The sequence below is a fragment of the Oenanthe melanoleuca genome, chromosome 6, assembly GCF_029582105.1.
Source record: "Oenanthe melanoleuca isolate GR-GAL-2019-014 chromosome 6, OMel1.0, whole genome shotgun sequence".
In the NCBI taxonomy this organism is placed as follows: Eukaryota; Metazoa; Chordata; class Aves; order Passeriformes; family Muscicapidae; genus Oenanthe; species Oenanthe melanoleuca.
In genome coordinates, this window is record NC_079340.1 from 30,948,232 (window position 1) to 30,967,094 (window position 18,863).

The window sequence follows — 18,863 nt, forward strand, 5'->3', positions numbered from 1 at the left end:
TATAATCAGAAATAATTTATAATGCTATCATTTCCATAAGAATATTCTTTATTTTTACTAGGTACTTAGGTGACCAATACAAACTTTCAAGGTCTGAGTTCCAGACCACATTTAAATGTCTTCTCCTGTGTATCCAAAGCTACTTACAGATGTTTGTTCACTTTTGGCATCCAGATGAGGATGTTCTTTCACACCTTACCTGAGTGTGCTCAACTCCCAGCATTGATTATAATCATTAAGTCAGTCTGGAACACATCTTTATGTATCTCTGTACCTACCCTCTTCTTCTGGTGTCACCAGCCTCCTCTAGGCTTAAGTTAATTTGTGTTCCATTTGTTGGTGTCTCCTGAAATAAAACAAAGACATCAGGATATGAATTATAATATAAAGTAATCTCTAATATTGAAGATATGAAGGAGAAAACAGGACAATGTAACAGAGTCCTGATCAGGCCAACTTTCCATGAATTATAATAAGAAATAACAATTTAAAATTAAACCATTCAAAACAACATCAAAGGATTGTGTTATCAGAGGTGAACCTGTGTGTGCCTTTGGGTAAGGCACTAAAACTTATTTCAAAGAAACATGGAATAGTTTGGATTGGAAAGGACCTTAAATCCCATCCAGTGGCACCCCCTGCCAGGGGCAGGGACACCTTCCACTGTCCCAGGCTGCTCCAAGTCCTGTCCAGCCTTGTTTTGGACATTTCCAGGGAATCCAGGGGCAGCCACAGCTGCTCTGGGCACCTGTGCCAGGGCCTGCCCACCTTCCCAGGGAACAATTCCTTCCCAATATCCCATCTGACTCTGCTCTCTGGCAGTTTAAAGCCATTTCCCCTTGTCCTGCCACTCCAGGCTCTTGTAAATAGTCTCTCTCCATCCTTCTTTTGTGTCCTTTCACAATCTGAAGACCACAATTAGGTCACCTCAAAGCCTTCTCTACTCCAGGCTGAACAATCCCAATTCTCTCAGCCTTACATGATTGCACTGATTGCTTTTAAAAAGCATTTAATTTTGAAAGAAAATTACATAAAATTTCATAAACAGGTTAGGGATCAACAGCATAAAACTTCCTTTCTCTACTTCATTGATTTATCATTAAAACACTCATCCTTATTTTAACATCAGTGTAGGGAAGTCACCACAATTTAAACACGACCCAAAGCTCCCATGTGAGTGCTCAAACACTTCTGTGATTTTATGTGGTATTTTTGAGAGCTACCCAGGCAGCAGCTCTCCTTCTCAGGGGAGAATGACGCACATCTGATCCCTGCTGTGTCACTCCTGCAAAGCAGAAAATGCAATTCTAATTATCAGAAACTGAGCAGCCCAGCTCGTGTTTCACTGATCACACCGGGTGTTACCCGAGCTCTGCTGACACAACCACACCTCCTCCAGCTTCACACAAGCAGCAGCAGAGCACTGGTTACTCATTTCCTACCCAGGCACAACTGCTGGCCTGAACAGTGGTCACAGCACTGAGGTGAGCTAAGTTTGCTCTCAGAGAACGTGCCAGGATGAAATATTCTGCCTAAATAATGAAGAAGAAAGTAGTTCATACACACACTCAGTGAGAATAATCCTCCAGTAATTATAAGAGAATAAAATATCTATCAGGACATGTATGCAGTAGGAGAATAAAATTACTGTGAGCACATCTATGCATCCCACATTCTTCTATCGAATCCAGGGGAAAAAGTGGGGGTTGTTCTCTGTTCCATCTTTTCCATATCAAATAAATTATAGCAGGAAGGATTCCAAACTCCATGCAAACCCTTCCCGGTCCTCCTGCAGGAGTTTGGACCGTGGGAAGGGGGAGTGAAGCACAGCGCCGGTGGCCGCCCGTGACCTGTCACCAACCCCGAACACCCGCGGCCCATCCCGCCGCTCCTCCTCCGCCCCACGGCCACGGGAACCCCCCAGAAACCCGCGTGTCCCGTTCTGGGCTCCTCGGGACAAGACAGACGGAGCTGCTGGAGAGGATCCAGCGAAGGGCAGCAAAGATGCTGGAGGGACTGGTGCACCTCCCTGTCCGGGAAAGGCTGAGGGAGCTGGGGCTGCTCAGCCTGGAGAGGAGCCTGAGCTGAGCGGGGCTCAGCCCTGGGTGTCCCTGTCTGTCTGTCTGTCCCTGAGTGTCCCTGTGTGCAGACAGGGGCAGAGCAGGGCCCAGGTTCTGCTCCAGGGCCCAGCAATGGCATCAGAGCAACGGGCAGGAACTGAGCCCGGAGAGCTCCACCTGAACTCCGCTACTGTGAGGCTGACAGCTGGAACAGAGTGCCCAGAGCGGGTGTGGAGTCTCCTCACCGGATACCCAGAACCTGTGCCGTGTGTTCTGCCTGAGCAGGGAGGTGGAAGCGGATGGATTCCTTCGAACCTCACCCGCTCCGTGATTCTGCGATTATAGAAATTGTGTGATTTCTGTGATTCCCCTGTTCTCTGTGTCCCCCGGCTTCACACCAAGGGAGCAGCCTCGGGGCTGCGCCGCTGACCCGGCCTCGCGGCCGGCCCTCCCCAAGCGCTGCCCCCGCCCCCGCCGCCCGGCTCCGTCAGGCACAGGGAGGTTCCGGAAAGAAAAGGAGGGAGGGAAAGAGAGAAGGAAAGAGACGGAAGGGCAGAAAAGAAGAGGGAAGGAAGGACAGGCAGCACTCACCGCCGCCGCCCCGCGCCGCTCCCGCCTCCCGCCGCCGCCATATTTGTTGTGCCACCCCCCGGCCCGGTCCGGCCCGGCCCCGCCCACCGCAGTCTCGCGAGACCAGCGCGCGCCGGCGGGAGCGGAGGTGTTGGCTCTGACGTCACTGGGGCGGTGGCTGTGACGTCACGGGGGCGGTGGTCTACGTCACGGGGCGGGCGCCAAAATGGCGGCGGCGGCGGGAGCTTGGTTGAGGGGCTGCGCGAAGGTGACGCCTCAGGGCGGGGCAGGGGCGAGGGGAATGGGCACGGGAGAGAGCCGCAGCCGTGTGCTGCTGGGCTGGTGCGGCTCCCTGTTGAGCCTGCTGGTGTCGGCTGGGGGCCTGTGGCTCCGGGGCTGGGGGCTGTCGGAGCAGGGGCAGCTCTGCGAGGCGTGGGGGTCGGTGGGGGAAAATCCTTTTCTCCTTCTGCCCCAGGAATTTGTGTGTGGGGATGTGGGGGAACGGTGTTGGGTAACTTCGTGCTAAGGAAAGTTCTTGTTATGAAGTGGCTGTGAGGTTGTGCCCAGCAGCTGGCAGCAGAGGCTCGGTGAGATCCCCTTTGGTTGGATTTTAGGGAAAGGTTCTTCCCCAGAGGTGCTGGCACTGCCCAGGCTCCCCAGGAATGGGCACAGCCCCAAAGCTCCCAGAGCTGCAGGAGTTTGGACAGCACTGCCAGGGATGCCCAAGGTGGGATTGTTGGGGTGTCTGTGCAGGGACAGAGCTGGGCTGGATGATCCTGTGGGTCCCTTTCAATTCGGAATATTCTGTGTTTTTCTAAACCCACTTGTGGCACTGGAGGTGTGATCAAGACATGCACAGACCCCGTGTTTTTACACATAACCCTTGGCTGTGCACAGTGAGATGTGCTGGTCTGGGACCTCCTGCAGCTCGTGGGTGTGTTGTCGTTCTGGAAATAAATTGAAATAAAGAAAACCAACCCCAGAAATGAAGGCAAGCTTCTCTGCTGGGAAGTAGCAGCTGTGTGGAAACCAGCTGGGATGGATACAGGGCTGGAAGTCACCAAGCGAGCAAAGTGAGCTGAGGAAAACATTGCTTTGGGTTTTTTCTGTTTATATCTTAATGTTGCTGCCAGGTCCAGCATTAAAATCTTGTTTTAGATTGTAAAAGAAACAGAAGGAAACCAGGAGAACTGATCTTTTAAAGAGCTGAGGTGGAAGTAAGAATTGAGATAAACAGAAAAATCAATGTTATCAACAAAAGCATGTGTTTAGTAGAGCAAGCAGTCTGAATCCTGTAGCAGCATAAATCACTACCTACAGAAGAAGAGCAGGAAAAAAGGCAGGGAAGCAGCATCCAAGGATTTAAGTAATGCCCGTGCTCTTTAAATAACTGCCTGAAATTAGTGATACTACATGGCTGAGAAAAGAAAGGTAGACAATAATGTAGTGACTTGATTATTTGTGTAGTTTTTAAATCTAAATGTTGAACTAAGACATTATAATGTCCCTTCCAACCCAAACTGCTCCATGATTTTATGCTTTGTATTCCCAGTGATTCACCTTTTTTATGCCACCATGGAGGAAAATGCTCTTTTCTTTGTACTTGGAAATGAGGTAGTGGAAGGAGCAGGAAGTGTGTGTGGTTTGTAGCCCTGTCACTGCTCAGGAAGCAGCACAGTGTTGAATAGAAATGTGCCTGTGTATACTCAGGTTTTTCCTTCTCAGACCTTGCCAAGGACAGACTTGCACAGGTGGAGGTTTGCACACCTGGGTGTCAGGTGACCCCAGCATAGCTGCATGTTCTGCAAATAATTAATTTCTGGCTGACTGCTTCTAGAACATGGTTTAATCTCTATTAAAACAATGTTTTCTTTATTTTGTGAACACACACTCAATGACTCCAGTAACATCATTTGTAAGTGTTGCAGCTATTACTGACCATCCAAATATATTAATAATTTAGCCCTGCTCATCAGTAGTTGTTTTATGTCATCAGGAGTTTTGAATGTGAATAAACACTGAATTTAAACACTGAACAGCAGTATTTATTTTCTGTATACCACATCTGACTGTTTGTTGTTGTTGGGTTTTATTTTATGCACAGTGCCAAAATCAGAGTTTCCTTATCACAGCAGACTTTTGCTTCTTGTCTCCAGAAGAGTTCATCGATGTGTTTTACATCAGTTCTTCAGCCAGGGAGATGACAAGTGTTGAAAGCCAACATGAAAGAGGGGGAATTATTAGAAGGATCAAAGGAATTTTTACTTCCTGACCCCAGAGTTTCTGCTGTTTTTTGAGGAATGCTGCTGTCACAGTGTGCATTGTGGAATTGCCCCGTGTTCTGTGAGCTGAACAGGCGCCTGCTTAGGGCACAGCCAGTCTGCTCCTCACTCTGGGGTTAAGAATGAGTGCTGCCAAAAATGACTGTTGGCAGATATGTGTTTTCATATACTTTATGGCCCAGCTGTGTCTCTCCTGGGGGTTTGTGTCAGCAGTTGGTGAGACATTAGTGTCTCCACACTTTAGACTGACATAGCACAGATCAGCTCTGTGGACATCAGCCCCAGAGTGTGGGGAGCTGGGAGAGCAGAGCAGAGCCATTGTTCTGTCCTCTTAATTTTGGGACACAAACTGTGCTGCTTTTCAGGAATACATTTTAGCTACTGCTGGCCCATTACTTTTTGAGCCAGATCCTTTATGCCAACTTCCTTTTAAATCCTAAGAATTTATTCCATGTATGGAAAGCATATTGGCCTTCATACCAAACATACCTTTCTAAAGCCTTCAAAACTTTCTAATTAAGTCTTTGAACACAAAATGTTTTAGATCTCTGAGGGACAAAGATGTCACATTATCTATGTCCTGACAATCACTGTGTGTAGCTTCCTCCCAAAAGCCACTGTTCTGTTCATTTTTGTGACTTTTACCACATATTAATACTATTTCAACCTCTGCTCTTTTGTTTGGATAACCAATGATTCTTGAAATCATTGCTGTATATTATGGACAAAGGGGGAGCATAAGCATAAATCACTTCATTTTAGTTCCTTAAATAAACCACATAAGACACATTAATTATTAGTTACACTATCAACATACTGACTGTGGGATTTTAACTTTATAGAAATTAACTGAAGCATTCAAATGCCAGGGCTTTGTCTACAAAATGTGTGTTCTTTCTGAAAATCATTAAGTGGTGGATAAGAATTCAGTTTGAATACAGAAACCCCCAGTGCAGTTAAAAGTTAGGCCCTTTCACAGCAAAATACCAATAATCCATGAGGGGCTGTCAAATTGCTTTAGAAACAAGAGTTGGTGGTCCCTAGAAAAGCAGGGAGAGGGCTAAAGGCAGTCATTAAAGTTGGCAGGCCTGTAAAAGTCATTGGATGTGTGCTTTATATTTACTTTTATCATATCTATTAATGAAATATTAATTCTATTGAAAGATGCACTCACTACTCTGATTGCAGTAGACTTTTAAGATCATCTATAAAAATCTATCAGCAGGGTTTATGTGCTGTAAACACTAAAATAGACTGAAAAAAAGTTTGTGCATACTTTGTTAGTAAACTTCCAGAAAGAAAACTTGTGATAAAAGTAATTAAATGATATTTTCTTTTAGGACACAAGGGAGAGGGAGGTTTTATTTTCTCAAAAGCTTTTAAGCTGAACATTAGATGTAAGTTATATTTCCTAATCATTTATTGAATAAAAGCACTGGGTAAAGTTATATATTTCTATCTGCATATAAATCTACTTGTTTGCATGTTCTGTATTTGTTGCCAGCAGCTGAGAAGACACATGCCAGCACACTTGGCTCCTTGGAGGGTTTCTCCCCGTGTTTTTAGATCCTCCAAATCAGAACTCAAGCCAACTCTAGCCAGTGATGGACTTGTCTGTGCTCCCCTTCAGATGTTCACTGAAGAGGAGGCCATGCTGAAAGACATGGGTAGCTATTATCTCTGTAGTTAAAATTCAGAAGTGTTTTAAGTAGAAGGGTTATTTTACATTAGTATTTTGTTTTAATCATTTATTTGTAGTCAAATGTTGAGATTTTTTGGGGGAGTTGTGGTTTATGCCTTGTGTTGCTTGAGCTACTTACTTTTCTGGGAGAGGCAGAACACATGTATAACCTGTCAGAAGCACCACATTCCTGTTATATTGGTCCCCAAGGAGACTGTTGGAATATTTACATGTTTTCTTTCTTCTCTTCATTGCAGTGACCAAATTTGCCCAGGAACGAGTTGCACCTTTCGTGCAAAAAATGGACGAGAATGCCAAAATGGAAGATTCCATCGTACAGGGATTGTTTGAACAAGGGGTCTGCACACTTTTACCTAACCTTTTATTTGGAAAGTAACATCATTTTAAGAATCTCTTAACTGTGCCTTGTTCAGATTTTTAGATGAAAAGATTGAGGGATATAATTCAAATGACCTAATGAATCATTAAAAATGTTGGAGTTGTCAATCACATGACAACTTTCTTTACAGCATTATCACTCTCCATCTTCTACTGTAATTTTTTTTCCTTCTGTCCCATACCACATACTTCACCTTATCTTTTAGTTCCTTGTCTTCCCTCCCTCACTTTTTTTTTAGTTGGATAAGCATAATTGGATGCTGCAAAGGCCATGACTCCAAGTGCTGATGGAGAAGAGTATCAGGAATCCTCTGTGCCTTACTGGGCAGCCATGAGGACTTGCATTGCCATAATCCTGGTGTTCATTCCTGGATTCAGTTTTACCTTTTCCAGCTATCAGGACCAACATATTTATATATTTGCATCTTTTCCATTTCAGCTGATGAGTATTGAGCTTGGGGAAGAATATGGAGGAACTGGAGCTTCATTTTTTTCAATCATATTGGCAGTGGAAGAATTGGCCAAAGTTGATCCAGCTGTGGCTCTTGTGTGTGAACTCCAAAACACTCTAACAAATAAATTGTTTACCACCTATGGAACAGAAGAACAAAAGAGAACTTATCTTCCCAGGGTGTCTAAAGATACAGTGAGTCAAAGTCTTACTTTACTTAACCATTAAAATTATATTATTGTTTAGTAATGTTAGTGGGATTTTTTTTCCAGTGATTAATGTGTGTCTGCAGCTCTGGAAAATATTGTGTGAACTTTGAAACACTGGTTAGAGCTGAGATCTGTGGTGATATAGATACATCCTGTCATCAGTAGCTGAGAGGTAAAAGTGGAAAGGCACTTACTAGTTTCATTAAAATTTAATTTACTGTGGAAAAGAACTGTAAAGCAGTTGACTTTGAGAGATGTGTAATTACACAGTGTTTCTATTCTTAATCTCCATAGCTGAAACTCAGTTACTTTAATGCAATAGGTTGAAATATTTGAATTTAAGAGACTTATGCTGGCCTGTAAGTATTTTCCTTGTAGGATTTATTTATATTTGTGAAAATTAAATTGCCTTTTTCCCTTCCCTTGCCAGTTAGGGAGTTTCTGTCTTTCGGAGGCTGGGTCTGGCAGTGATGCTTTTTCCTTGAAGACTCGAGCTGAAAAGAAAGGAGACTACTACATTATCAATGGCTCAAAGATGTGGATAAGCTTAGCAGAAGATGCAGGAGTTTTTTTTGTCATGGCAAATACAGACCCATCCTTAGTAAGTTGCTACAGAATTCTTGCATTTCAGTGACAGCTGCTGGTATTTGAAACTGTGGATTTTATATTAATAATCTGATGTCAGAGGTTAATACTCTGTCCACCTTTTCCTGGCTAGTTGCAAACCTTTAAAAATATTTCCCAACAAACTTGAGAACTTGGTGAGCTATTTAATAAATTCCCTCGACCAGGGAAAATAAAAAGTGTCAGAATCATGGTTGCTCAGATGAAGAGCACAGCCCTAGTGGTGTTCTGAGTAACAGGACTCAGTCTTATGCTTTTCCAACCTTTCTGACTTAGCTGCCAAGTTCCTGTTGTTAAAAGGCAAAATGGAAAACTAAAAAGTATTCTATAGTAAAATATGTCCAGTAAAAAATTGCATAGCTGAGCATGCAAGTATCAGGTTTGTCCCCAGTCTGGATGTAGGTAGTAGAGAAAAACAGTTTTGGATTGTTTTTCATTCCCCAGGGGTACAGAGGAATTACATGCTTCATAGTGGATCGTGACACAGAGGGGCTGCACGTGGGGAAAAAGGAGGACAAGCTGGGAATCAGAGCATCTTCCACCTGCCCAGTCACGTTTGACAACGTGAAGGTATTGTAAGTTCAGCTGTTGAATCATAATATGTGTACAACTGGAGCCTGACCACACATAAGGAAAGAATATTAACTAAATTCCCTATTTTTTTTTCTCATAGACACACTGATTGTTTGGCATATTTTGACATTTTCATCCTACAGAAGTCTAGAGAGGGGCTGGATTTCTTAAATCTTGATGTAGTTTTTCTCAATCATCAATTTATAGCCATGTGAATCTTGGAATGCTCTCATCATGTATCCTAGGAATCAAATTGTAGTTTATGTTTTATGCCTTCACTTATGAGGAGCAATTGATAAAACTTATAGTAGTTGCAAAGCAGAATAGAACAGGAATAACTGGGATTTTATTTTTTAGGTTCCTGAGAGCAATATCCTGGGACAAGTTGGACAAGGCTATAAGTATGCCATTGGAATGCTCAATACTGGCAGGATAGGGATTGCTGCACAGGTAGGTGATTTGGTTTATTACTGAGCACAAACAGGATATAATTTGAGTTTGGACTGAAATTTGTGGAATATTTAAAGCAGTTTAGAAAATACTTTATTAAAAGCTCGATTGCCACTAGATGTCACTGTTCCCGTAGCAAAGTTACAGTGAAGATGGGAACAGCTGCCAGTGGGGAAATTCTCCTGTGGTGGCATAAGCAATAGACTTAAAAAACATTAAATGGCAATTAGCTTGTCTTTGTTCGTTAACTTACTGCTACTGAATTATGTCTTCCACTATAAAAATTTATTTTACAAAGAAAACTAACTTTGGAGAATACTGACATGTATAATATTAATATTCTAGCTGGGATTGTATGGGGCTGGCAAATATAACCAGCTGCTAACTGATGTTTTCCCAATAACTTATTTTTAAAAGTCAACTTATTTTTAAAACAAATGTGATTTTCTCTAGAAGAACTGTTCCAATTCATTGTTGTGTTTCAGAATTGCACTGTATGGCATCTTAGGGGAAAATATTTACTGATGTTGGAGTTACTTCAAAATGTTGCTGTAAAGTCAACTTGGATTTCAGAATGCTGCTGATCTCAGTGGAAATCAGGTTCAGCCTGAGAGTAAAATTACTTGTGCTAATTTTTATATTTTCAATGTACTTTTGAAAATAATCTTTTCTTTGTTTATACTTTGCTGTGCAATATTTCTGTACTATCAATCTCATTTATCTTTTGTCCTGGTTTGCAGACAGACCAGAAGAAATCATCCTCATGAAATTAGGATTTTCCACATGGCAATACACTATGCTGATTATTGGGCTGGCTTTTCCATCATTTCTAAAGATTACCTCTGATTAAACTTTGTCTGATATGGCATTTAAAAAGGGCTGTGGGCCCCATTGTTCCCAGAGATATAAATAATATAAAGGCTCTGGCAGTAAAATACATGGTCTGGATTTTACTCTTAATTACTCCAAGTTACACCTTAATTAAAAGTTAAGGTCAGGTAGTTGTTATATCTTAGTTACTGCTTTCTTGGCACCTTCAAATTAAGAGAAATGGACTTGACAGGAACAGCAGCTCTAAAGCCCTGTGGTATTGAGTTTAGTTTTGCAGTAGTAATAGGTTTAAAAGATAATGAAGATCTTATAAAATGTAATTGTGGCTTTGAAAACAGTTTCAGATGGTTTTAGTGCAAGGCAGCTGCAATGTTATTACAGGTGCTGAAGTTGATGTACTTGGTTCTTATAATTTATATAAGGAGATGACAAATCTGATAATGGGGCTAATTAGCAGCAGACTGCAATATTTTCTTTTTTTTGTTTTCCTGTATATAATTTTTTTTCTGTTGTACATCATTAAAGGCAGTTTTTCTAAGCTGCCTGATGTGACACTTTACTGCTTCTGCCTTTGTGGAAAGACAAAATTGGTGTAAATTCCACAATTTTTTTGCAGAGTTGGAAGATAGTGCAAGAAATGTTTCTCTCCTTCCACTCCACTCATTTTCTGACTTCTGAAATAAATTGCTAATTCTGGCAGTCTGGTGTCCTCTAGGAAATGAAAAATTATTTTGCTTATGAAAATAATTTTGATTAGTCATTCAGATTATTTTCCTTTAATAGGGTAATGTAGATCTATAGATCTTCAGTTTACAATCATTTTCTTATGCAATTATGAATTTTCAAAAAAAACACTTGATATTTTTGCAATTACAGTTGACTCATAATTGTAAAATTCTGGCTCCTAGGATTCTCTATAGAAGTTTTAGCAATATCTAGGTAGGAAGAAAACTACTTTTCTCCTGGATATCAACCTGCCTGACCAGAAGATGACAAATTATTGTCATCTTCATTAAGTTCATTCAATTAATCCATTTTTTCTGACCATATCCTTATTTTTCCTTGCAGATGTTAGGACTGGCCCAAGGGTGCTTTGACCATACAGTTCCCTACACAAAGGAGAGAGTCCAGTTTGGGAAAAGCATCTTTGATTTCCAGGTACTTGTTCATGGACACATGGGATGTTTCCTCCAAAAAAGAATAGTGATCACAATGAACAATAAAATTACTATTATGGTTTGCATGATTCATGTTCCACTTCACATCTTGTCTCTCCTCCTCTATATTTGAGGAGAATTTTTCCAAAAAAATTCTGGATGAACATTCATCTGCCACTTAAAATTCATCAATTCAGTGTTGTGTGCCTTTGCAAGTGCCACAAAAATAATTTAAAAATTAAAAAAATTATTCACATATTCCTTTTGCCTGATGACTTACTGACACTCTTTGAAAACAATGCACATGGAACTCCCTTCTGATTTTAATATCACACTATACTGAATGTGCTGCAGTTTTTATACCCTTTCATGAGGTATAGGGGAAGGGCTTTTTCTGGAGACACTAGAAATGATAAAAAGATGAGGAAAACTGATTGAATTATTAGATTTCCTGTGTTGTACAAAGACATTTAGTTTTCATTATAATATCTATTTCTTACAGCAAAAAAGACTCTTTGTTGCAAAAATGATGTATAGTTTAATAAGGAAGATACATAATTGTAATTACTATAGTAATTTTCTTGTTAAAAGAAACCTACATCTCAGCTGAAGAGAAGGAACATTAGCACTACTCATAATTTATGCAGATTTTAGGAAGCACTCCTAGATGCCTAGGAAATGATTGGAACTACGTCTTTTGAATGGGAAATGGAATTTATAATTGCCAAATCATTTTGGTATTTTGACCTGCCTATATATTTCTGCAAATCTGAGGGAACAGTGTTAATGTTCTAATAAGATGAAAGATTTCATTGTGTTTTAGACTACTAAATGTTCATTTTCAATGATCATAATATTTGGGTGTTCTTAAATAAACCCATTCTCCTGTAATACCATTCAGATATGAGCTCCATCACCTTATTCCTTCCCTTTGAAACCATTCCTCAGTCGTGTCCTCTGGACTTTTAAACTGCTTCTAAATCTTGTCTTGTGCCTCTGGGACAAGAAAAGGAGTTGTCACCTTGCTAGTTCTCCACTTTATTCAATAAATACTTGTTACCAAGTGTTCCTTGGCTGAGCTCATTAGGGAACCAGACCTGTTTTTGTCTCAATGAACAGCTGCAGAATGAAAACTCAGCTCTGACTTCCTCATGCCTTTGTGATCCAGAGGATGTTAAGATTGGGATAAAAGTTTCCTTTATATTCCTGGGTTTAAATAGGCAACCCTCTGTCCTGCAGTCAGGCAAAAAGAGCCCCAGTGCTCCTGAATCCAAGAATAGGAAAGGGGAAAATAGGACTGCAGTTCCTGAAAGCACTTCAGTGGCCCAGGAGTTTTCCCAACCTCTGTCTATAAACACAGAATTACTTCCCAGCTGGATTTCATGTTTTTATTTTAGAGTTCAGGTGCATTCTGTGGTGAGCAGAGTGGTTGTGGCTGGGAGCTGCAGTGGGGCTGTAGCTCTGTGTCAGTGCTGTTGCTGTGGCTGCAGTGGGGCTGTAGCTCTGTGTCAGTGCTGTTGCAGTGGGGCTGTAGCTCTGTGTCAGTGCTGTTGCTGTGGCTGCAGTGGGCTGTGGCTCTGTGTCAGTGCTGCTGCAGTGGGGCTGTAGCTCTGTGTCAGTGCTGTTGCTGTGGCTGCAGTGGGGCTGTGGCTGTGTGTCAGTGCTGTTGCAGGAGCTGCAGTGGGGCTGTGGCTGTGTCAGTGCTGTTGCTGTGGCTGCAGTGGGGCTGTGGCTGTGTCAGTGCTGTTGCTGCGGCTGCAGTGGGGCTGTAGCTCTGTGTCAGTGCTGTTGCTGTGGCTGCAGTGGGGCTGTAGCTCTGTGTCAGTGCTGCTGCAGTGGGGCTGTAGCTCTGTGTCAGTGCTGTTGCTGTGGCTGCAGTGGGGCTGTAGCTCTGTGTCAGTGCTGCTGCAGTGGGGCTGTAGCTCTGTGTCAGTGCTGTTGCTGTGGCTGCAGTGGGGCTGGGGCTGTGTGTCAGTGCTGTTGCAGGAGCTGCAGTGGGGCTGTAGCTCTGTGTCAGTGCTGTTGCTGTGGGGCTGGGGCTCTGTCTGAGTGCTGTTGCTGTGGCTGCAGTGGGGCTGTAGCTCTGTCTGAGTGCTGTTGCTGGGGCTGCAGTGGGCTGTGGCTCTGTGTCAGTGCTGTCGCAGGAGCTGCAGTGGGGCTGGGGCTCTGTCTGAGTGCTGTTGCTGGGGCTGCAGTGGGGCTGGGGCTCTGTCTGAGTGCTGTTGCTGGGGCTGCAGTGGGGCTGGGGCTCTGTCTGAGTGCTGTTGCTGGGGCTGCAGTGGGGCTGTAGCTCTGTGTCAGTGCTGTTGCTGGGGCTGCAGTGGGGCTGGGGCTCTGTCTGAGTGCTGTGCTCTGTTGCAGGGGATGCAGCACCAGATTGCCCAGGTGGCCACGCAGCTGGAGGCAGCCCGGCTGCTGACGTACAACGCGGCGCGGCTGGCGGAGGCGGGCAGGCCGGCCATCAAGGAGGCCAGCATGGCCAAGTACTTCACTGCTGAGGTACCTGCACTCCCTCACTCCAGCCTTCCTCCTTTTTCTCCTTTCATCCCACTGCTGCTCAAGCTTCTTCTGTGTGCAACTCATATTTCATGTTTCCTGTGAAATCTCTAGATGTACTTTTATCTCGGATGCCACATCCCTGGAGGTGTCCAAGGCCAGGTCAGATGGGGCTTGGAGCAGCCTGAGCTAGTGGCATGTGTCCCTGCCCATGGCAGGGGGTTGGAATGAGATGAGTTTTAAGATCTCTTCCAACCCAAACCATTCTGTGTTTCTCAGTCCATGCACAGAATCTGAAGTAAGTCAAAGAATAAGCTGCTCATGCCCCTAAATAAAATTTTTAAAACCAGCCAACAACATTAAAAGAGGAAAGGAAATTAATACTTTCACTCATCTAGAAAGATTTAATTTTCTCAGAAATCTTATTGTGGCTTGAGAAATTACACTGTAAAGAGTTCACTTGTGACCATTTCAGCTCTGCTGGTCACATCTGTGAGTCTTAAAGTGACTCAAAACTGGATGACTTCTCCCTCTTTGCTGTCTTGCATACCACTGCTGGTCTTTTGCACTGAGCAGCATAGAAACTATTGCTGTAACAATTAGTGAACTCCTGATGTCCTCTGATTGATGTAATTTTTATCCTTAAATGGCGTGCTGAAGATGAATACCAGAATACCCATCCTTCTTCTCTCCTGTTCTAGTTGCTGCTTTATTCCCTGTTTTGTTATTAATTAGGTACAAAGTGTAAGTTTTATCACTACTGTCCTGAAGTTGAATCCTGAAACTCTCTTCATAGGTTGCTACACTGACAACCAGTAAATGCATTGAATGGATGGGAGGTGTTGGATTCACCAAGAATTACCCAATAGAAAAGTACTACAGGGACTGCAAGATAGGTGAGTAACACTTTCTTACCAAGTATCTCTTGTCTAGTGCTGTTAAAGTTTGAGGAAGAAGGGCTGGCTTTTTTACTCTGGATATTTTTTCCTTAATATATACCAACACTAATTCAAAGGCTCAGGTATAAAACTTCAGGTATAAATATATGTACATGCAAGGCTAGTTAAAATATTTCATTAGATACCAATAAAATACAGACACAAACACTGTGTCCCCTTCTATTAAGAAAATTACTGTTAAAAAAAATGAATTGAAATTACCTTCATTGGTGACACAAACACTGTGTCCCATTCTATTAAGAAAATTTCTGTAAAAAAAAAAAATTAAGATCTGAATCCATGTGGAATTTTCTTGTCAAGGCTGTCTTGTTTATCAAGATAATCCTTGGACACAACAGTTTGGTATTTTTAACAGTATTACCCTTTGGCTTTTATCATGATAGCATTTTGAACTTCATTTTTGTTGGCTACTTAAGAATTGCTTTTCAGGAAAATGTCTTTGCATTATGTGGTGCCAGCCAGAAAAGAGCTTTAATTGTTACAGATAATAAAATATGAACATTTATAGTATTATATAGATAATTATAATTTTGTGCTAGTACTTATATTGTAAAGTTTCATTTCATAATTGTAAAGGTTCTAACTGGACTTTGGGATGATATTTTGGTCTCTTTTCGTAAATTCACTGTGGGTTTAGAGTCTACTAATTTGTTTTCTTCTGATTTCAGGTACAATATATGAAGGAACTTCAAATATCCAGCTGAGCACAATTGCAAAATTCTTAGCACAGGAGTACTGAAACCATAAGGACATTTTTGATACTACATGAAAATTATTTCCCTGAACACTAATTGTGAATTACCTATTTATTTGTAATTACAGAAAGCATTGGTGACACCATAAATAAGAATAAATCATCACAGTGAAATCATAGGGAAAACCATGAATTCCCCATTTCAGGAGAATGAGTCATTTATGTGCAATCAAGAATTCCACATTCAAATCCAAACTTCTTTCTGCCTGAGAGACTTCCAGGTGTTGGATTTAGCTCCCTTAGGTCATGCCAGCACTTGGAGATTTCAAAGTGAAAAGAAAGGAATCCAAGTCCCTGGCATTTCTGTGAATCCACCTGGGAGAAGGGACTCCCCACATGCAGCAGAGCTGGTGTTTGGAGTGGGGCTGCAGTTGGGATGTGCTGCCTGCATTAGCATGGGGTGCAAAGAGAGGGAAGTGGTGGTTTCCTCTCTCCCAGGTGGAGTGATGTCTGTGGAGCTGCTGTAATTGGAGTCATTTTTCCAGCAGCCCTCAGTGTGTTCTTAAGGATATCTTTGTAATTAAGCCCTTGCAGCCCCAATTTGTACTCCTGAAAGGTGGATAATATCCACCTCCCTTTCCAGCCTTCTCAGCTGTTAAGGGTTTTAATCTAAGAGCCTATTTATAGTTCTCCTTTCATAAAAGGTTGAGTTGAAATCTTTCTGAAATGGGGTTAAAAAAGCTCTAGTAGTTCTGCAAAAGGACAGATACAAGCTGGGTAATGGGAGTGCTGTGATACTACCTCACAGTGGCCTTTCCACATTCAATGCATTTTACAAACTTTAAAGGGGGGCACTGTTAATTTGCAGCCTAGAATTCCTTGCTCCTGGAAGTTAGTGGTTTTCTAGCACAGTTTTTCCCTTTTTTAAGAGAGAAGAGAGGGCAGGGGGTTGGGAAGTATTTGCTTATTTATTTGTCTCTGTTTACTCTAAAATTAGACATTTTATTTACAGCAGAACCTCTTCAGAGCTGGAGAGCTAATTAACTAATAATCAAGAGACAGGAAGCTTAATATATGAAAAATCATCCTAATTGCTGTAATTGGCAATCTGTTTCAAGTGTTTTGGGGAGGGAAGGATTGGTTTTCTGGTTTTGGCTGACTTAGAAGAATCTCATTTTTAAAGCTTGCCTTTCACTGATGATTCACTCTGAGTGGAGCTTAGAACATTATAGGCTGAGACTCCCAGAGGATTTCCTAGCAAAAACCAGGGCAAGTGACACTTAACAAGTGGGATTTGTAAAACAAGCAGTGCCTTTAGACAAAGAAACAAGCAAGGATGAAAAGCACTATTAAAAAGTTCTCTGACTTCAAAGGGAAGTAACTGCTTTAGTGAATTAATCCCTCTATATACATGCTTTGCCTGTTAATGGGCAAAGAATTATTGTGGTGATTATCCTTATGCCAATAAAAAAGCCCCTCCCATATCAGTTTGATCAAGAGCTTTCAGGTTTTCAAAAATACCAAGAGTAGGAAGGTAGACTAGATGGTTTCTGAAGTTTTCTTCTGGCAATATTATTATTAATCATTATCATTATTAATACATTTCAGATTTGCTTGCAGGCTTTCTTTTAGCTGGAGAAATTTAGATTAGAATTAAGACTACAGACACCACAACATTTAACTACAGTTATTCTGTTCAACACAGTCTATCTCTGAATCTAAAATAATCATAATCTCACTTCAAAATGCTTGAGTTAATGTTTGTTACTGTGCTGAGTGCCAAGGTGAGGCAGCTCTTGGCTGCTGAGGTTTAATCTGCTTTGCTTATGTGAATGTTCACAGAAAACAGAGTTTGGTTTTTGCTGTGATCTCCTGGTTTGAGACACTCTCAGCTTGGCATCTGCAGTTTGGGTGAGACTGAGGACTGGCAATACTTAACTGATTCAATACAGTGCCAGAAGCAAACCCTTTGTGGAGCAAAGTGCAGAGCTCTTTGAAGGACTGTTAAGGGCTGGATATCCAGGATTATGTAAAAAGACTCTGTGTAGAACTGTGTCAGGTATCCATTTGGAAAAATAACCAGGAACAAATGAGATGAATGTGATTCCTCATAGTCTGATGTGGGATTCCTGAGTCCAGGAAACAACCTGAGCATCCTCATCAGCTATTCAACAGTAGCTGATGAGCTTTTTTTTCTCAATAAAGCAAGGTCAAGCCTTTAACTAATGTTACAGCTGTAAATATTTCATGTCTTTGTTATGTATGTTGTATTTTGTACACAGTTTTGACAGAAATAAATAATGTAATGTATTTGTATACAAAATTCTGTGGAGGAATATGTGCACAAATCAATTACAACCCCTGAGTAACTTTCCTTGTTGTTTTAAGAGGACAGATACCTGTGTGGAGGGCATTGGCTGCTCTGGTGACTGACTCTGGGGAGGGATAACTTGGAGAGTCACAGGTTTGGGCTGAAGGGACCTTAGATCCCCTGTTTTGGGCAGGGCCCCCTTCCACTATCCCAGGCTGCTCCAAGCCCTGTCCAACCTGGCATTATTTCCTCCCCTCAAGCCTGGTTCTATTGCTGCTCTGAACTCAGATGTTTGGCTAGGAATGAGAAGTGCTGTGCTGTTGTCCAGGAGCTGTTTAGAGCTGCCTGTGCTCCCTGTTCTGGTTTGGGACAGGCATTTTTGGGTGGCAGTGAATGGCAGTTCTACATCTGGCACTGTGGGCACAGGCTGCAGAGCTGGTGTGGGCAATGCTGGGAGGCTTTCTGAGCTTTTAATCTGCTCTTTATACTCAATATGTATTTTATTAGTGACTTTCCCCTTTTTATGCCCTTAGTCCATCCAGTCTGTTGTCCTGGCACAGTAGCTTCAGTATCAAATGTTGCATGTGAGCATCCCTGATTAGAAGAAAAGTCCTGTATTGAGAATGTATTAAAAAGTGCCTGAATTTTGGATTTGACTTGATACAATGCTAATCTTGTATATCAGCTCATGGTTCTCTAATATTCTATCATTTAAAATTGTTACCAGATCTTGCAGGTTTTGTACCAGGAGAGAGTGACTGTGTCATGTCAGGTTTCTCTGGTTCTGTTCTGGTTGGTGATCAAGGCAGATCTCCACAGAAAGGTTTAATCACTACTTGGAAAATTCTCAAATACAACATTTTATATCATCTTCTCTGTACTGTTGTTCTTTCTTTCATATTTTCTTTTCCCCATGTAAAGATTGTGTTAGAAAAGGCTTACATGAACTACAGAGTTATTGTTCTTTGGGAGCTTTTTGCTATGTAAAGACCATTCTAATTAACATGTTATTGCATTTCCACTTGAAAATCTTTTGGTGAGAGGCACATTTTGAGTTCTACCAAGCAAAGCTCAATTGGAAGCCCAGTCTGCTTTGAAAGCAGCTGTCTGACTTCC

The 18,863-nt window shown here is 42.0% G+C and overlaps 2 protein-coding genes across 2 annotated transcripts in view; one reads left to right on the top strand and one right to left on the bottom strand.

Moving 5' to 3' along the window:
* IKZF5 (IKAROS family zinc finger 5) overlaps positions 1-2,729 on the bottom strand; it is a 12,101-nt gene extending 9,372 nt beyond the window's left edge. Inside the window, exons 1-2 of the mRNA XM_056495279.1 lie at positions 2,652-2,729; positions 279-346 (exon numbers count right to left, since the gene is read on the bottom strand). The gene's annotated coding sequence lies outside the window, so the exon portion shown is untranslated. The remainder of the gene's footprint in view (positions 1-278; positions 347-2,651) is intronic.
* On the top strand, positions 1,348-18,618 carry ACADSB (acyl-CoA dehydrogenase short/branched chain). Its single transcript, XM_056495277.1, has 12 exons — positions 1,348-1,484; positions 1,796-2,898; positions 6,417-6,579; positions 6,851-6,951; positions 7,432-7,638; positions 8,083-8,253; positions 8,721-8,846; positions 9,207-9,299; positions 11,199-11,288; positions 13,649-13,786; positions 14,580-14,679; positions 15,411-18,618. Exons 2-12 carry the CDS (start codon positions 2,857-2,859, stop codon positions 15,479-15,481), a joined length of 1,302 nt encoding a protein of 433 aa, XP_056351252.1. The 5' UTR covers positions 1,348-1,484; positions 1,796-2,856; the 3' UTR covers positions 15,482-18,618.
* Positions 18,619-18,863: the final 245 nt, after the last annotated feature.

Coding starts and splice junctions, on each gene's coding strand:
- ACADSB (XM_056495277.1), top strand. CDS start 2,857: ATGGCGGCGGCGGCGGGAGCTTGGTTGAGGGGCTGCGCGAAG. Junction 2,899..6,416: donor GGTTGAGGGGCTGCGCGAAG/GTGACGCCTCAG, acceptor ATTTGTTGCCAG/CAGCTGAGAAGACACATGCC. Junction 9,300..11,198: donor GGATAGGGATTGCTGCACAG/GTAGGTGATTTG, acceptor TTTTCCTTGCAG/ATGTTAGGACTGGCCCAAGG.